This window comes from Rhopilema esculentum, chromosome 6 (genome assembly GCF_057945365.1).
Source record: "Rhopilema esculentum isolate cy_ngs chromosome 6, ASM5794536v1, whole genome shotgun sequence".
Taxonomy (NCBI): domain Eukaryota; kingdom Metazoa; phylum Cnidaria; class Scyphozoa; order Rhizostomeae; family Rhizostomatidae; genus Rhopilema; species Rhopilema esculentum.
Genome location: NC_142820.1, coordinates 9,766,823 through 9,785,935, shown reverse-complemented (window position 1 = coordinate 9,785,935; position 19,113 = coordinate 9,766,823). Strand labels below are relative to the sequence as shown.

The 19,113-nt window shown below is 34.7% G+C and overlaps 1 protein-coding gene across 1 annotated transcript in view; it reads right to left on the bottom strand.

Moving 5' to 3' along the window:
- Positions 1 to 1,153: 1,153 nt before the first annotated feature.
- Positions 1,154 to 19,113, bottom strand: part of LOC135686297 (dual 3',5'-cyclic-AMP and -GMP phosphodiesterase 11) — a 37,131-nt gene continuing 19,171 nt past the window's right edge. The window contains exons 6-23 of the mRNA XM_089108942.1: positions 17,563 to 17,645; positions 17,040 to 17,106; positions 16,630 to 16,677; positions 13,989 to 14,064; positions 12,639 to 12,706; positions 11,690 to 11,782; positions 11,258 to 11,308; positions 10,497 to 10,643; positions 9,936 to 10,043; positions 8,926 to 9,038; positions 8,732 to 8,819; positions 8,027 to 8,127; positions 7,548 to 7,625; positions 6,669 to 6,732; positions 6,178 to 6,252; positions 5,583 to 5,666; positions 4,836 to 4,947; positions 1,154 to 3,639 (exon numbers count right to left, since the gene is read on the bottom strand). Coding sequence (XP_088965068.1) covers positions 3,635 to 3,639; positions 4,836 to 4,947; positions 5,583 to 5,666; positions 6,178 to 6,252; positions 6,669 to 6,732; positions 7,548 to 7,625; positions 8,027 to 8,127; positions 8,732 to 8,819; positions 8,926 to 9,038; positions 9,936 to 10,043; positions 10,497 to 10,643; positions 11,258 to 11,308; positions 11,690 to 11,782; positions 12,639 to 12,706; positions 13,989 to 14,064; positions 16,630 to 16,677; positions 17,040 to 17,106; positions 17,563 to 17,645 — 1,461 coding nt within the window. The 3' untranslated portion in view covers positions 1,154 to 3,634. The remainder of the gene's footprint in view (positions 3,640 to 4,835; positions 4,948 to 5,582; positions 5,667 to 6,177; positions 6,253 to 6,668; positions 6,733 to 7,547; positions 7,626 to 8,026; positions 8,128 to 8,731; positions 8,820 to 8,925; positions 9,039 to 9,935; positions 10,044 to 10,496; positions 10,644 to 11,257; positions 11,309 to 11,689; positions 11,783 to 12,638; positions 12,707 to 13,988; positions 14,065 to 16,629; positions 16,678 to 17,039; positions 17,107 to 17,562; positions 17,646 to 19,113) is intronic.

Genomic DNA, 19,113 nt, shown 5'->3' with positions numbered 1-19,113 from the left:
TTACATCATGTCCTTTGCAGCTACGGCAGCGATAGAATATTTAAATGTAGGTCAAATTGTTTTGAAGTGTGTTACAAAAAGGCATCGAGTCTTGCGTTTCATCTTTCATTCCCTCAAACCATCCAGCATGCTGTACCCCACGATAACAACTGATCTTTTCATCCAGTCACGGAGCTCCTTAACTTCCATTCATAAGTTGAACTCAGAGATTGTTGAGTTCTTCTTTGCATACATACAAATTTGAACGATCAGTTTTTTGGAGCACAAAGTCTCAAACATTGTATTGAGACCCTAGTCAATCAGGCCTGATCTCTCGTTGTCTTATGAAGGATTTGAATTTGATGGGCTTAAATTTGAATATTGTTTAAATATTTTCAGATTCCCATGATACTATGGTGCACAACTTTTTTTGTTCTTTATTCTTAACAAACGTCCCAGGGCGCTTGGATCTTATCAGTGACACTCTGCTATTTGGTCCCTTTGGGTATTGTGAAATCATCAACTTCTTATTGTGGGATTTTAAATTATTTAGATGGGTATTTCTGCTGAAATTATAATTCAGCTTTGAAAACTCAGCTTTATTTTCTGCATTTACCACATAGCTGGGAATTTAAAGTTTAATGACTTCTCGCACTAAAATATTATAATCTATAGAATACATTAAGCCATATTTCGGCTATCTTGATAGATTCATCTTTATTTCAATAAGCATTATTTTTCATCCACTTAAAGTGCTGCACCCAATACATCTTACTTTGCTGTTAACGTGTCATCAAAATGGATGTTCCCATTTGACATCAATCCACCATTGATTTTAATGCCCCCCCCCCCATAACCCTCCTGTCAATGTTTGGCAAGTTATAGCCACTCTCCTTCGAGTTTATGTAATTTTTTATTATTGTTTCGAAAAAACAAACGAGCTTACATGTCTATACTTTCACTTTCATGAAGTATAAAACAACAACAAAAATATTGTGGGCTGCCTTCGGGGGTGGAGGGCCTGCCAACCCATTCGCTAGATAATGTAACAGAGAAAAGGGCTGCATGGAGGGGGGGGGGTCTTAATTTTGCTTCCATTTTAGCTACTAATTGCATACTTGCATTCTAAGCACTTTAAAAAAACTGAAAATTAACACCAGAAAAATTCACCAAGTCAATATCATTGAGAAAAGTAATTTCATCATATAATATTCATCGACATTACAATCAAAATTATTGTCTATCAAGTCTAAAATTAAGAAAAGGATACAAACATTTACTTGCAATGTGCTCTACCAAAAAGAGAGAAAAAGCGAAGCTAGGTCGATCGTAAACTCGAGCTGATATGAATATCAGACCCCGTTTACACTGTCCCGTGCAAGTTTGGAACCGAGGCAAAACTGTCAAGGATCACCCTTCCGTTTACACTAGCACTGTGGAACCGAGACGGTTTTGGTCTGCTATCCGGAACAGTTTTGACCCTGCTTTGAAAGCGAACGAATTTTGTACCGTCACGGTTCCGTTTTTGAACGGGACAGTGTATCGCCTATCCGAGACGATTCTGTCAAAGTTTTACAAAGAGGTCTTTTGCATGGCTGTTTCAGGTAATCGAGGCCTTGATTTTTGCGCAACTACGTTGTCAAATTCCTTATCGCCTTGTTAAATTTAGTGGCAGCAATCGCTGGGCTGAATGTATATTTAGCAGCCATTTACGATGGTTAACACCGTCTTCGCCAAAGCCATTTACAATTTATTCTCGATGGTAGTACGTCAAATCTCCTAAAGATAAAGAAATTCTGGAGAAAAGATGACGACAGAAAAGGCTTGTATTGTTTCCCAGTCCAAGCCTTGATTTGACTTGGCAGTTTTGTAGTCAAAAACATATTGACTATGTCTGAAATAACACTGAGAATTGAAGCCACCCCGTCGTACGTCCAAGTGAAGTTTTTATAGGCCTTCTTCCCCATTTTCGCTCTCAATAAAATTTAGGTTGTTAGTTTTGGCGGCAAAATAAAAGCCTCGGTTGATAAAATACAGCCTCCTGTATACAATATTCTACCATTGAATTAAGGTCGTGCCGGTACAGTGTAAACGGAACGGTTAAACGGAACAATTTGGAACCGCGACAATGTAAACACTTGCGAACCGTAATGGTACAAAATTGTCCCGGGACAGTGTAAACAGGGTCTAACCATTCGACATAAGTCTATCGAGTAACCCGCGGTTAGTTAATGGGAATGGTGGGTGTTTATTAGGAGCCAGGGAACAAAGTAGGGCTACAACTATCTAAATGATTTAAAAACAGAACATAAATTGTCCAGTCTAGTTTGAAAGCAAACCTGAGTAAACGCAAACACAGGTAACCAAAATTTTAGCTCGATTTACGTGAAGCAACGACCATTCGAAGCGATGGTTTACCTTCCATAAAGATGGTGGAGATGGAGGTTAGAGAAAGACGGCGGGTTTTGCAAGCGTGATCTTATGGTGTGAGCCAGACGAAGAACGGGGGAAGTTGGAGGAAAAAAATTAAAGGGGCACCAAAGTGTATTTAGAGTACTAATATGGGAGATGATTTTATGATCACCTTGTACGGGGAATAAAATATTAACATGATGGAATACATAAAACACTTTCAAAGAAACCTACCGAAATTCGCTTTGAGTAAAAACCGACTATATCACAAAAGGAGTATTTTAATACGTACGATACAACATAACTAAAGCCTTTGCTTCCACAAACGAAACAAACCCCCAATTAAACTATTCATACGGCACAGGTGCAAAAATACACAAAAAATTCAAATGGATTGACAAGCGAGACACGACGCTGAAAATCATTCAAAATGCACAATGTAAAATTACCATATCGAAAGTTAAAAGCAATGATTAAAGGTGAAAGGAATACATGATAACATAGATGACGAAATAAAAAAATAACGTCGATAATAAGAAACGTTTATGTAACAGGTATTGAAAACTATATTTCTAGTATTCGGCAAAGGATGTTTTCTGCGGCGCAGGAGACATAATTGTGTCACGGATAAGGCGGACTGTGGGAGAAAGTTTATTTCGGTGGCAAAAAATTGCGAAAAATTTATGATGCTCGGAAAAGAAACCCTGGTAAAGATGCTTTTGCAATTTTTAAACAATACATTACAGTCATTAACCTCAAAACAAATGTCCTAAAACGTCACCTTTCCGTTTTAGACCCAGATGCAGAGAACACAGAAGCATTTTATTTAAAGATTGACTAGTGGAGGTATGAGGCTAGTGGAGTGCACGGAAAAGGCAAAACAGTGGAATGAAAAGATGCAAAAAGATGTAGTTTATAAGGTAATATTGTAGACAATAGATTGCAACATTTCTAAAAAAGAAAGAAATATGGATCACCATTTTCTACTGTAGGATAAAACATATGGGTGGTTGGCTCAGAAAAATGGGAACCACTAATTTACAAAACAAAATTCTCTTAAAGATTTAACCAGGAAGGGTTCACGAGCAACACATCCCTTATTTCCTAACTCATGCACAGAATCTATTAAATAAGAAAATATATTAAATACTTTTATGCACGAAATATACATATACTAAGGGATGGTTCATCCACAGTTTGCCATCATCTTCCAAATTCGGATTATCACGGCCTGTTCCGGTTATTAGTCTGAAATGTAAATCAGCATGATTTGCAAATGAGAGGCAAAAAACCTTACCAGAGATTTTAAAAGCATCATATAAGAAAATCTGGATCGTTTTGATTTGTTGCCTGATATATATTTAAGGAGTCATTTGAATGTTGTAACATATTGAGCAAGCACTTTAAGAGAATCGACAGATATGCTTCCCAGTGTTCTTGAGATATTTCAAATTCTATTTGAATTGGCATTTAGCTGTATGGTAAACAAAAAAGAATTCTATCATCATTCGTTGCATATCAATTGGTTTAGGCTAGCCACTTTTATATCCGTTCATTTAAAATCAAGATAGGACCCAAATCAGTTCATTTCTAACCCGGCTCGGGTCACCTTGAACAATCCATACCGGTCAACGAAAAGGAAAATTTTGAGCAAAACTGACTTAACTGACTGATTCATTCAAACCAACACGGCTTTAGGTCAGTTACGTCTCGCCGGGCTTATATGATCGAGCCCTGTTCTTTTCGGTGTAAACTTTTTGGTTTCTATTCTATGTAGCCCGGTTTAAATCTGACAAAGTCCAGTTTAAGATATAGAGATTCTATTGGAATTGATAACGTCTGCTAGAAATGGTCCGAGTCTTTTTTACCCTGAAGGAAAGTGCTATGTACCACTTCAGGATGAGAAGTCAAAAGAGCAGGGGAATGAAGTAGCCCAACGAGGCAACCAGCCTGTTGTTCGTTAACACATTAATACATCAACTTGTTCATAATTTGGAATATGAACAAGTTTAAAATTACATCGTACAGAGCCTTAAGACCATGATTTCGAAAAGCTGAGACCTTATACAGCTCGTCAAGATGTTAGACTCGTCGTTATATTGATTTGAAAAAAATAACAAAAAACACCAATTTCGTGATGTCAATTGAAAGATTTCAGCAGCCGGATCACCCCAGGCTTCAAACGTTAAATCTACACAAAATCAAAATCAACAGCAGTAATGTAGCACGAATTCGATATCATAAAATAGGTTTGTATCCTAAAAATTTAGATTTTGATTCTTGCGCGAAGGAGGTTTAACAGATTTCTTGCGTCAAGCCAAAATCGATTTTAACATCAATCTTGCCTCAAACATGAACAAGAAAAGGTTAGTTTACTAAACCGTTAAATGCATTATATTTTCGTATGAGTTCACACGAGCAAACAGTCAGAAAAATAAACTTACTTGTTTTTTCATTAGTATCTTCGTAATCCTTTGCGAGACGCTCCCATTCTTCTTTGTTATTCAGACAGCCAGCTTCCAGAGCTTTAAGTGAAGGGAAGCGTGTTGCAAGGTTCTAAAAAATTAACATCAAAATCAAAAAAGTGTTTTCTCAAAATGCTAAGAAACATCATCCAGCATATCCCAAAAATCGGCAAAACACATCGCTGGATGAAGTTCTTGATAACTCTAAGAGGAACCTCATGTCTTTGATATTTCTTTTGTATACGCACAAACTTGGAGTCTTGTGTCCCTAGAAACTTCTTAGAGAGGCTTAAAAACCCTTAATAACATTTAATGCAAATTAAAAAGATGCTGCTCTCGATCTAAAAGACCATCTCTCGATAAATGCAATAATTGAAAAAGACCATGTCAAATGCAATAATTGAAAAAAACACATTTATCAAGAAATGCTCTCGATAAATGTGTTAATATCAATTATTGCATTTGACATGCATAATAAACACTAATAATATTTCTATAGCAATAATTTCATTTTAAATCTTGAGCCAATTCCATCAAACTTGAGAGTCAGCGATTGAATAAGTTCGTAGATATAAAAAATATCCAATCCTGAAAACAGTTGGATGTCACCGACCAAGACGGTGTTGATACAAAGGAAAGAAGTGAATAGAAGTTTGATGTAGAAGAAGCAGTAAACAGACAAAGCTCCCAGAAATTCAAAGCTCCAAAGAAGGGAAGCCAACTCACCTGATAAATTGGTAAGCATATGTTAACTATGAAGCCACATTGCATTTTTGGTAGTTTGTCTTTTTTCTGCCGGTCCATCATTTCCTGTTTATCAGGCAAATATAACATTAGCAAAATTCATAAACTAAAATAAATATAAATTTGTAGATAACGGAAGTAAAATCTTTGAAAACCCCGGCAGATTCTGATAACATGCTCCAACAATTTATGAGTTGAAAAATGGAAGACATTTAAGAGGTGATATTCATTCATATAGACGATACTATAGAAGCCAAAATAATAAAGCTTAGTTCGAAAAATATGATTTCTGTATCTTTACTTATAAATACCGAGAGTTCTAAGTCAGTGAGCATACTAAACATAACAGTGGCTTTAACTTGGTATTAATTTTGTTTTAATATTCCTAAAAACAAGTCTAAAATGAATCAATTCTGAAGAATATTTCCAGAATCAAACAAAATACGGAATACATAGACTGGGGTATCAGTTACCATGGTATAATAATATGAACCAAAGGTGTCTCCGTAAAAGAAGGTGCAAATGTAGGACTAAAAGGGAATGAAAGGAAATCTTAATTCACCAACAGCGAGCTTACCATGGGTGTCATATTGAGTTCCTTGGCTTCTCTATCACCTTGTTGGAAAAACTCTTCAGCAACAAGTTGTGCTACCTATAAAGTGACCAAAAATGTTACTTAACAACAACAATGTTACTTAGTAACAACAATGTTACTTAGTAACAACAATGTTACTTAGCAACAATAAGTAACCTGGTGGTTTCTTAAGTCTCGCTGACAAGGTTATTATCAATGGAACAAAAAATGCTCTATCCCCCTGAATTTCGATACATTCCAGAACTGAATGACAGTCATAACTACCAGCAACCCTTCTAAGCGAAAATGAAACGTGAAGGAGTGAGAGAGGGGAAGGCTAAAGCAGGGGCTAGAGATGAGGTTAGAGAGAAGAGGGCAGAGAGGAGAAGAGAAAACGTCAATAGTCGACTAAGCAACCACTTACTGCAGAGAGCAAGTTATTAGTGACAAAAGTGGCATATTTGTATGACGTAAACAAAAAAATACAGTCGTACCCTATGTTGAACCGTCCACGGTTTGGTTATTGCAGAGATGTCAGATGCAGTCATAAGCATTGAGCTGAAAAATAATCGAAACCATTACTTGCAACAAACAGACAATCAGCGTCAAAAAATAGAAAAACCTTCATCAATTTACAATATAGATTTTCCCTTAAAACGATGTTAGTTGACTAGAAAGCGGCAATGATGTGACATATGTGACATCCAGTTGAGCATTGAACGCAATTTAACGGGAGAAAAGTCCTCAATTATAGTGGAATAGAAAGAAAATTGTCATTATTTATGAACTAGTTTGATAACAAGGAAAATAAAGAGGTCTAACAAACAAATTAAATAAATGCTTTGCTCTGCCATCCCTCTTTTTGCATACTTAGCACAATTATTTTTATTTATTGTTTCTTGCAGTTGGGTGGCCAGAACTATATGCAAATAAGAATTACAGGCGTTTCTGTAAAGAATGAAGAAGAAGCTTAAACATTTTTACTAAAATACAGAGACCTTTAAATCAGCCCTCGGCAATTACTCGAAATGCTGTAAAGCCATAGTCCACACCGAGGACATTATACAACAACAAAAAGATAGACCATTTTATAGGATTTCTTACAAAGAACTATTTCGCTACAAGGAGTTTTATTATTTGATGACATCTGGCATGTCCTTTCAAACCCAGCTGCTTTTGGCAATAATTTTAAGAAAGCATAATCACCCTCCAGATAATAAATTGTTTAACCCAGTTCCTCACTCGGTTGCTAGAGTGAAAATGATGTTGCACATTACTGGTGCTTTTGACTCTATCATGAAATAAACCAGGTAATTATGTATTTAAAAGAATAAGATATGATAATTTTAGAAATTTATGCATAAATAACATACCGTAAAAGAGATCGATGGTGTTCAGACATCCAATCAAAGTGGTCACTTTTAATAAGTTCGAAAAAAGTTCCTCTTTTCCTACGGTAAAAGAAAAACGCTAGAGCGACATTCCCTGAGTAGAAATAAAATGTTTAGCTTATCTATAAAGACAACTGCAGGCATAATTTTGACGTCATAATAGTGATGACCATTTATAGCTTGATAGCAATGAATGATTATAGGTAAGGGCCTGTAAAATGCTGAATCATAAAGCAAGCAGTTTGCTTCTATCCAATCACCACCAGTGACGTTTTCTGGGAAACGCACTAGGCCTGTTTTCAGTCTAAGGAGAATTCGGTGTGCATGCCTCTTTGGATGATTATTTCAAATTCAGCCAAAGCCTATGACGGCATTTCCATTAAAGCTTTCATCGTTTTATGACCCAATCTGTTAGCATTTTCATATTGATCAATATAGAAGAGGTTTAAAGCCAAACTTACTTGAAATACAGAGCTAAATCAGTGGCTAGAATGGCCTGTTCCAATATCTGGATAGCTTCACCGTATTCCTCAGTGGACAAACTTTGGAAAATTTCATTCCCCTGAAAGAGAACAAACGGTTGATCAAAGATATTACAAAGAAATTCTACCACTTACATTTTTCATTCTCTCAGGTTCTTATGCAACATTTGTAATCAAAAGTCGGTACTACAAATCTCAATCTAATCAGTGAGTGTACTTGCTTATACTATATTAGCAACATACTATACTATATTATACTATAAGATACTTGAATCCGGGTTACCGCAGGTACCTGTAGGGAGTGTATATAATCCCCTCCCCCCTCATTTACAAGTATCTGCATTATAAAGGCAATTGAATTATAGATGGTCAGAACATCTGAACAAATAAAAGTCTTCCTTGAAACATGATCTTCTTTGACTATCTGCAAGTATCCTATGGTCAGACAAATTTATTGTCATAAAGAGCACAATTGCTAACACACATCAATGTCGGACAAATAATGATGTAAACATGTTGACAAAAAAACGGATAAAGGTTTTGGATACAAAACTGGCCAGGGAAAGAAACTAAGCCCGGATTCAACCTGGCCATTATGGAGCCACATGCACCAGTTTTTGATTGCATACGGCCCATGTCAAACTGCACAGACTCTGGTTTTTTACGGTAAATTCAGGTACTTACAGGGCTGTTTAGGATCATTATGCAATGGTCGAAATGATGGTGCTCCATGACTGAAGTTCCATATAACTGTGCTAAAGCTGATTCAGTTCTGAAGGAAGATGAAAATTACGTCATTTGGGGTAGCCACAATATAAGGCCAAAGCAAAACAAACTGTAAGAAACTTCAAAATATTTTTCAGCACTAAAGCACTTACTTCACTTGAAACGTGTTATTTGTTCCTCTGTGGTCAAGGTCATGACATAAACAGGCGACTATCAGACACAGTTTCTCGACGTCTGTAAATGCATTATCCAGCTCCGAGGTGTGCTAGAAATAAGATCAAATTTCAATAATTATCCTTCAAAATAAAAAAACTCTGTATAAAATTTACCAGTTGTGCCATACAAAAGAAAAAAGTTGTTGAGATGAGAAACTGTGAACTCATCTTTTAAATTTCACCCTAAAAAGAGGAGTACAATGGGATTTTGGGGCTCGAGCCCTTTCTAGCGAATTTTAGGAGAGGGCTCAGCTACCTATGTAAATATTTTAATGACAAAAAGCGTTCTGCGGACCAGCATAAAAGGCAGTTTATTTCCTTCATCTAAACACCAGTAGATCAGATAAGATACTTATGTCCATGCTCTGCAAATTAAATTTTCCTGCTTTGCATTCTAAAATATTTGGTTTGCAGTCAAAAATTTCGTGTTTTAGCAGATACTGTGATTGTAAACAACAAATTTTTGTTGTTAACACCACAGTTTGATTTCTTTGCCAAATTGATGTGATGAGGTTTGTGTCCTTAGCCTGCTAACAGATGTAAATATATAAAGATATATCAAATATTTTATGGTTAAGTTAAGAATATAATTAGCGGTAATATTAATTGCTACGGGATTACGTTTGGAGGTATACAAATAAATCTTTATTCCTCAAAACATAAGCTACTGCTTTCCTGTGGACCATTTCCCTCCCCCTACCCTAGATAGTGCCTCCAGTGGCTGACAATTTCAATGAATATAAGAAGAATTATCCTGCTTATGATCTCATTGACTGCAGGACCGCTACCTATCCAATCACCGACCATTATACTTCGTTCCCAGGCCCCCCCCAGTAGAAAAAAGAATGCAACATAAGGAGAAATCATAATTTAAACATCTGTTTGCCTTAGATTTAACTGTTCAGTAAAGCATTAAGAAACAAAGTGAACAAGGAACGAGGTCTTACCTTTATCATTGCATACATCATCTGCATGACATTAAACGCGTGCCTCCAATTATGATATATCACATTTCTATAATTCTTCTTTACTGATAAAACCCATTTGCATAACGTCTAAATTGAAAAAGAACAAATAAATGGAAAATAAGCATATTCGATTTGACAGAAAAAATCTAATTTTGAAATTTCAAAATTTCAGCCAAATATCTGTCTTTGCACAAAAGCTGGCGAGATATCAAGAATATGATAATACCTCCGTCTTTTCCTTCTAAATTTGCATCATATTAAGTCAATTAAGAAAACTGATTTGGAGCAGGGATCGTCAGTCGATGATTTAGAACATCGATAACATCGATAGAAGGGGTGAGGAAATATGCAACGGTTCAGGAAAATTTTAGCTATGATATCATTGCACCAATAAAAAACCTTTCACCAATTTTCCAATCTTACAGTAACTTACCAATATAACTAGAGTTAAAAACATACATAGCCATCATAGCTAACTGAATAGGGAACATGGAATTAGGATCAGTGAATTGCATACCAACTGATAGGGGCAAACCATACCTGGTAACTGATATGAAATCGATGTAAAAATTGTAGATCTAAAAATACTCGGAGGGTAGCCACGCAAGTTTCTCTGTCAGATAACGGCAAGTCATCGAATCTGTAATCTGAAAGCTGGTAATGTTGTACGGACGACACTTTGGTTTCCTAGACAACAAACATACGTAGCCATTACCATTGTACATCACGAGGCACGTTCAAGGTCGTTCTCGATGTATAAAACAATTATCCTATAATTAGATTGCTTGCTTTATTAAATGAGAGTCTCTATTGGTTGCATAAAAGAAACTATGAAAAAAACGGGACATCATCATGAATTTAATAAAGGGATGGGATTACGCACCTAAGAGAGAATATTTTTTAAAAGAATCAAGTCGTATTGTACCAAAAAGGGTTAATTGGTTTTGATTGGAAAAACGTATGATCGTAATACTGAAACAAAGCGGGAAAATAACACTGGCTTGTACAAACGTAATTTTTATGTGGCTGTTATTTACGTTTGCTCACAATTTGTTCTTCCTTTATTTATATTAACATCAATTGACATCGTTGTTTTAATAAATTGTTTTAATATCAAATTATTCGATATCATCGATAAATCAATTGAATAATTTTGATGCATAAATGAGTAGAAAGGTGATATTGCTATTAAAGCAGATAATACTCTAAATAGAAAACGTGTTGAAGGTTGTTGCAACCAAAAAATCTTCTTAATTCTAATAATTACATCATCATAAAAATCTTTTATATAAGATTCATACCAGCAGCTTTTCAGTTTCCTCGTCTGACTCACTTGCATGGTAAGAAAGAATCTAAAAGTATCATAAAACACAACTATAGTACCAAATATTAATTTAGATTTTGCAAAATGTTTGGATAACTTCTACTAGTGCATAAAAGACTAGCTAACTGACTGAAGTAGAATGATTTTTTGATTGAATTTGATTCTAATAAAACTATTTGGAAATATTTACTCGATCAAGCTGATTGAGTCATTGATTGATTGATTTGTTGATTCAGTGATCTATTGATTAGTTGATTTATGATGTTCGTGCACAACTGATTTGTTGAGGAGAATCATCGACATATTCTTGTACCTCAAGCTTAAATATATCGGCATATTTTTGCACCTTAAGGTAAATTTTGTATGAAGATTGTTGAAAAGGATTATGTTGAATAAAAATTGAACATACTTCTAAAGCGACTTTCTGTCTTGCCAGTGCTTTCTGACATTCTTCATACATTGCAGTGTGGTGAATTGCCATGCCGCAGAATATGGCAAACGCCTATGATTGAATTGCATTTATTGAGGTAATCAGCACAATTCTGATATCAAAATAATCCCCTGATAACACAATACAATATTACAGTAAGAATCGTAAAAAATACAATGCATCGTTTTATACTTTGTATATTATTCAATACAAAGAAAGATGTAAAAAGAATCATTTGGGACAGGCAACACCTCTTCGATTTAAGCGAAGTTCGATTATCTTTCATTAACATAATTGAATATGTTTCGATAAGTCAAAAATCCACATACGAAAAAATCCCGATCTTTATTTTATTAGGACCTTTTTTCAATATCAGTGCCTTAAATCTAGGTGCCATTTATTTTATTATAAAAATATATGTCCTTAAATCTTACACAATAGATCAACCTTTTACATCTATTGTTGCTATTACATTTAGTTGTTATGTCCCTGGAGGTATCAGGAATTTCAATGCTCGAAGGAGTTAATTAAATGACAATTATGTATTTAATTACTTGCAGTTAGGCAACAGAAACTCATTAATACGTTGGCATTCTGAAATAAGTTCCGACCTCTTTTTTAGGACTGAATTCTTATTAAAATTAAAGATGACAAGTTTTTCTTCAAAACAAAGTTGATACCGTTCAGATTTGTCAGAATAGGCCTCTGTCCTTTCTTTATTGACCAATTGATCGAAATTTCTCCAATTTTTTTCTTTAGTTGCCAGACAAATTTAGATAGTTCTGTACTTTTCGAACTTTCCATGCTTGATGAATTACAGGAGGATGCTGGTATTGCTTACACAATAACTCCTCGTTAATAAACTCGTGTTTAAGGAATCAGGTCACTTCTCAATCAGAGACAAAATATTAAGGAAATCGCTTCATACCTCAAAGAAATTCTCATCATTTTCATTGAAAGGCATTCCATCCATTTTGTTTAAAAGCTGGACGACACCTGGTAAGAATTAAAAACAATCCAATTAAAAATGGTCGGCCTGATTAAAGACTACTTGCATTTTGATGAAAGAGCGCCAGTCTAGAGGTAAAATAACAAGGACTAAATATTTTGTGAAAGAGGAGACAGCTGCAAATTTTTGTTTTCATGAAGTAAAATGAAATTTTCTTTTAGTCACATAATATTCAACTGGTACAATTCAAAAGCTGTATGCTTCGAAAAACCACAAAAAGCTAACAACCCGTTTAAGTGTATTTTTAACAGCGAAAATCATAAACCACGGAGGTGATGTAGATCTAGATCGTGATCTATAACTTAAAACTGTTGATATGGATCATCAATCTGGTTCATGATCTGCAAATCAAGATTAAATCTTGATCATGATCTGCGACTTAAGAATATAGATTTAGATCAAAATTGTACACTCTTTGAAATTAAAATCGTAAATTCAGGTTTAGGGGTTAAATCTTAGAGGACAATTAAAATTTGGCTACAGTTGCTAAAATATAAAGATCAGAATTCAAATTGGGGAATTCTAAATTACGTCATCTGGCATATTCGAAAATTTTCGAAATTCGATATCTTACAATATTCGAAAACACATCTTTCTTAATAGACGGGAGTAGTGAGTAAAAATAGAGGGACGCTGGATTCTACAATTATTTTCAATGAGAATCTTCTGGAATCAACTTTTTCTCTTTTTCATAAGTTTGAATTTTTTTCAAGGCGAGTTCAAAAAATATTTGATCAATGTTTGGCTTTTACATCTGAGAAAATACTTCCTTCAATAGTTTGCCAATAGGAGAGCATCAATTTGTCTCGGTCTGAGACATAAAATAGCCAGGGCAGCATTATTCTTCCACAAGAAATTGTCGCTGACCTTGGTTTGAGGATAGCTAACTAGATTTGTAGAGAACAATGATGACCGGGATTCATAATGAATTTAAAACAAATTCGTGAGATTTTGCTTCTTCGACACAGTACTTTTCACAATGAACGGATCTTCAAATAAGTCAAATTTAAAATACGTTGCAGGTTAACAGGGCATTGCAGTTCAGCTTAACCGAGGACAGTGCAGGTAATATTAAAAGTGTTTGCTGTGTGGTCGAATTGCACACCAAAAAATTAACAAAGCCGTCATAGTAATAAAACATAATTTAATATTCTGGCAGGACCAGTGAATTTTTAAATGTTTTCAATTAAAGCTCAGTGAATTCATATGAAATTGATTGCAGCTGACTCTTTCGAGGCATTTACAGCGCAGAAATAACGGGTGACCAACCTATTAAATCTCCAATTGCGTTTCTAATTGGCATGCACAAAATTGTCTTTGTCTTGAATCCAGAGCCTTCGTCAACCTGAAAAAGTCACTTTGAGTTCAAATATATGAAAAAGGATACAGTTAACGTAAGGAAGAAAAAAAAGCGGGGAAAATTTTAAGAAAAAGAGAAATTCACAAAAATTTTAAACTCATCCTCAAAAACAAAGGACCACCTATTCAGAAGCTCTATTTTCTGCTCTGTTAAAAGAAAGAGACGAACAACTGACGTCGAAAAAGAAAAGGTAACGCCTTTATATAGTATGGTGCCCTAACAGTAACTCATTTCAATTCATAAAACATTGATCAGACATTAAAAAAGCATTTGGGTAACATGTAATGTTTATTTCAGACTCAAGATTCTAGATATATACGGATGGGGATATCTGTTAAGATTAAAAAGGATCTGAAAGAAAATCATCTTGGACAAACGCTATCTAAATTCACATATTACTTTGTAAAAAATCTACATTGACAAGATGATACGTGTTTCAGAATATACATTGACAAGATGATACGTGTTTTAGAATATACACTGACAAGATGTTACGTGTTTTAGAATATACATTGACAAGATGATGCGTGTTTCAGAATATACATTGACAAGATGATACGTGTTTCAGAATATACACTGACAAGATGATGCGTGTTTCAGAATATACATTGACAAGATGATACGTGTTTCAGAATATACACTGACAAGATGTTAGGTGTTTTAGAATATACATTGACAAGATGATACGTGTTTTAGAATATACATTGACAAGATGATGCGTGTTTCAGAATATACACTGACAAGATGATACGTGTTTCAGAATATACATTGACAAGATGATACGTGTTTCAGAATATACACTGACAAGATGATACGTGTTTCAGAATATACATTGACAAGATGATACGTGTTTCAGAATATACACTGACAAGATGATACGTGTTTCAGAATATACACTGATAAGATGATACGTGTTTCAGAATATACATTGACAAGATGATACGTGTTTCAGAATATACACTGACAAGATGATACGTGTTTCAGAATATACACTGACAAGATGATACGTGTTTCAGAATATACATTGACAAGATGATACGTGTTTCAGAATATACACTGACAAGATGATACGTGTTTCAGAATATACACTGATAAGATGATACGTGTTTCAGAATATACATTGACAAGATGATACGTGTTTCAGAATATACACTGACAAGATGATACGTGTTTCAGAATATACACTGACAAGATGATACGTGTTTCAGAATATACATTGACAAAATGATACGTGTTTCAGAATATACATTGACAAGATGATGCGTGTTTCAGAATATACATTGACAAGATGATACGTGTTTCAGAATATACATTGACAAGTTGATACGTGTTTTAGAATATACATTGACAAGATGTTACGTGTTTCAGAATATACACTGACAAGATGATACGTGTTTCAGAATATACATTGACAAAATGATACGTGTTTCAGAATATACATTGACAAGATGATGCGTGTTTCAGAATATACATTGACAAGATGATACGTGTTTCAGAATATACATTGACAAGATGATACGTGTTTCAGAATATACACTGACAAGATGATACGTGTTTCAGAATATACACTGATAAGATGATACGTGTTTCAGAATATACATTGACAAGATGATACGTGTTTCAGAATATACACTGACAAGATGATACGTGTTTCAGAATATACACTGACAAGATGATACTTGTTTCAGAATATACATTGACAAGAAGATGCATGTTTCAGAATATACATTGACAAGATGATACGTGTTTCAGAATATACATTGACAAGATGATACGTGTTTTAGAATATACATTGACAAGAAGATGCGTGTTTCAGAATATACATTGACAAGATGATACGTGTTTCAGAATATACATTGACAAGAAGATGCGTGTTTCAGAATATACATTGACAAGATGATACGTGTTTCAGAATATACATTGACAAGATGATACGTGTTTCAGAATATACATTGACAAGTTGATACGTGTTTCAGAATATACATTGACAAGATGATACGTGTTTCAGAATATACATTGACAAGATGTTACGTGTTTCAGAATATACACTGACAAGATGATACGTGTTTCAGAATATACATTGACAAAATGATACGTGTTTCAGAATATACATTGACAAAATGATACGTGTTTCAGAATATACATTGACAAGAAGATGCGTGTTTCAGAATATACATTGACAAGATGATACGTGTTTCAGAATATACATTGACAAGATGATACGTGTTTCAGAATATACATTGACAAGATGATACGTGTTTCAGAATATACATTGACAAGATGATACGTGTTTCAGAATATACATTGACAAGATGATACGTGTTTCAGAATATACACTGACAAGATGATACGTTATAAATACATATACAGTGCTAGATATGTGTTCACCACGACCAGAAAAAATGGGGCTTATCTAGCAAAGGTCGTCTGTAAAAAGCATACATTGGAATTACAGTTATATCGAATTTTACAGCCAAAGAAACAAGCAAAGGTGCAATAATTCACGACCTCTGCGCACAATTACGAATAAGGAAGATATTATGGACTTACTGATGGGTCGAAACGTGGGTCGGCATAAGCATCAGGGATGTTCAATGTCTGTTGAAGAAAATTAAAAATTGAAAAATAAGTCCTCTTAAAAATTCGAAAAGAACTGGAAGAAAAACTGGAAGAAGAACTGGAAGAAAAGCTGGAAGAAGAACTGGAAAAAGGCTGGTAGAGAGACTGGTAGAAGAGCTGTAAGAAGGATTTGAAGTAGAACTTGAAAAAGGGCTGGAAGAACTAAAAGAAGGACTGGAAGAAGAACTGAAAGACGAGCTGAAGGAAGGACTGAAAAAAGGGCTGGAAGAAGAATTGAAGGAAGGACTGGAAAAAGGACTGGAAAAAGGGCTGAAGAAGAACTGAAGAAAGGACCGGGAGAAGGGCTGGAAGAAGAACTGTAAGAAGAATGAATGTCATACCTCTCCAGTAGTGGCAACGAAACCAGTTATACCAATGTTAATAGGAAATCGAACTTCAGATGTGCCACTGAAAAAAAGATTCGTTTTACAACAAGAGCTTGACAATTTTCTTAGCGTAATTTGCTTGTAGATGCTTTAGTTAATTACATTGAATGAGTCATAAAGATAACTGAAATGAACCTTCACGAAAGTATAGAGGCAAACAAGAACTGCTACGAAACTAATGTTTCAGATATTGTTTAATTACAGCCCATATTGCATAAATTGCATCGAAAAATGTCGTGAAACTACACACAATAAACGGGCTGCATTTATTATCAGTAAAAAGAATCCGCAAAAATTAGAATATAGAGACATAGAAGCGAAATCGGCAAATGTGTATTTATGGGAAATCATTATAAAAACTAATTAAATTTCACGAAGCTCATGGATATAAATCTATAAATAAAAAATTCATAGGTAATTTTATAGCACCTGGCAATAAATGTTTTATCAAATTAATCGATAAAAGCTGAGAGCATACCAAGACTGTTTTCTGACAATTGTTTGGCCATCATCGTCGAAACATTCTCGGGCCTCCAAATCAAAAGCTTGCGAAAACAAACCCTAAAAATGCGGAATAGAACTTAGCAATAAATACAGATCGCACAAAAGCGGGGCTGCAGTGGAGAGGCTACTGCCTAAGATTTGACGGGCTTAAGATTATGGTTACGTCATAGGGGTCAATATATGCTGTAAACGGGAAACAGGAAACGGAACCCTTTTATTGTATTAAACTCCCCTTATTTCAGCGTTGTCCTGGTGTTCCTTTGTACGACTAACTAAAAAAATGCAACACACTTATCAGCCATTATCCAAATAAAAACGACCCGGGAATTTGCATTTCAGGGGTAAAAAAGCAACCTTGAACGCAATTTGATTGGATTCAAAACGATTAACGAAAATCAAAATCTTAGCAAAACATAACAACAGGGATCAACTTGAAGACCAAAATATTTACAAAAAATATCGCTTCCCGCAGCGCAGGTTGGAATTCCAAGAACCACAGACCACTGAGCACAAGTAAACAACCTCTTCATCACACACTATCTCTAGACTGTGAAAATAATAAGCTATCTTTACAGTATCAATATTAACATGTTCGTTTTTAGACTCTGTAAATTACATTCCTAAGTATAGACAATTATTTGAAGAGACATGCATCATTAGGTTGGTCTAGCTATAATTTGTATTGAACAAATCAATAATTTTTTTTTGCCAATACCAATTATCTCTGTAGCTAAACTATAAATTCATAACACTATAAAAATAATATAAACTCTAATAAAACAATCAATAAATGATATCAGTCAAGAAGAGAAAAATTTTTCACTAATATTGTTGATATTAAAGCTGCAAGGCCCTGAGCTTTGAGCCAAGGAGGAATCTTAATAATTATATACTGAAATCACCCGAAAATTCTCAATTCTTCAGCAAAAGCCTGGACAGAATTAACACTCGAAATTACAAAATCGTCTTTTTGATTCTAAAAACGATTATCATTTAAACAAATTTCAGAAACGTGGCTGAAAAGAATTAAATAGCCTCTTTTTACATCAGCAGCATCTTATAAGTGGGGATGGAGTAACTTAGCTTAAATATATGAAATTTTAGCATTTGAAAATCTTATGTTTGTCTATATCAGGTTGATATGTAAAAAATCATCTTCATTCAGATAGGGACTGCTAAGTAAGGCCATTTTGAATTGCTTTCAACCCCGCTTGAATCAGTCTCTTCCAGATGTGGTCATTTTAAAAAATCGGCAGTTTAGGGCAAATGAGATTTAGAAACAACGCAAACAGCACAGTTTGTTAGGTATTCTCAATTTTGTGAAAGTTATAAAAAAGGGGCTTTCAAAGGGGATTGGAACTTCCTGCATGGCATTCGGCTCTTTCTGTCGGGTGAGGAATTTTGCCTTAACGTTTTGGTATAACAGCTTAATGGCCTACCATCCATACCTGAAATATCGGATCTTGTTACTATGCATTTGTGGCAGGCCACATTTTCAAAGGGAATTTCAAAACAACTTTATGAA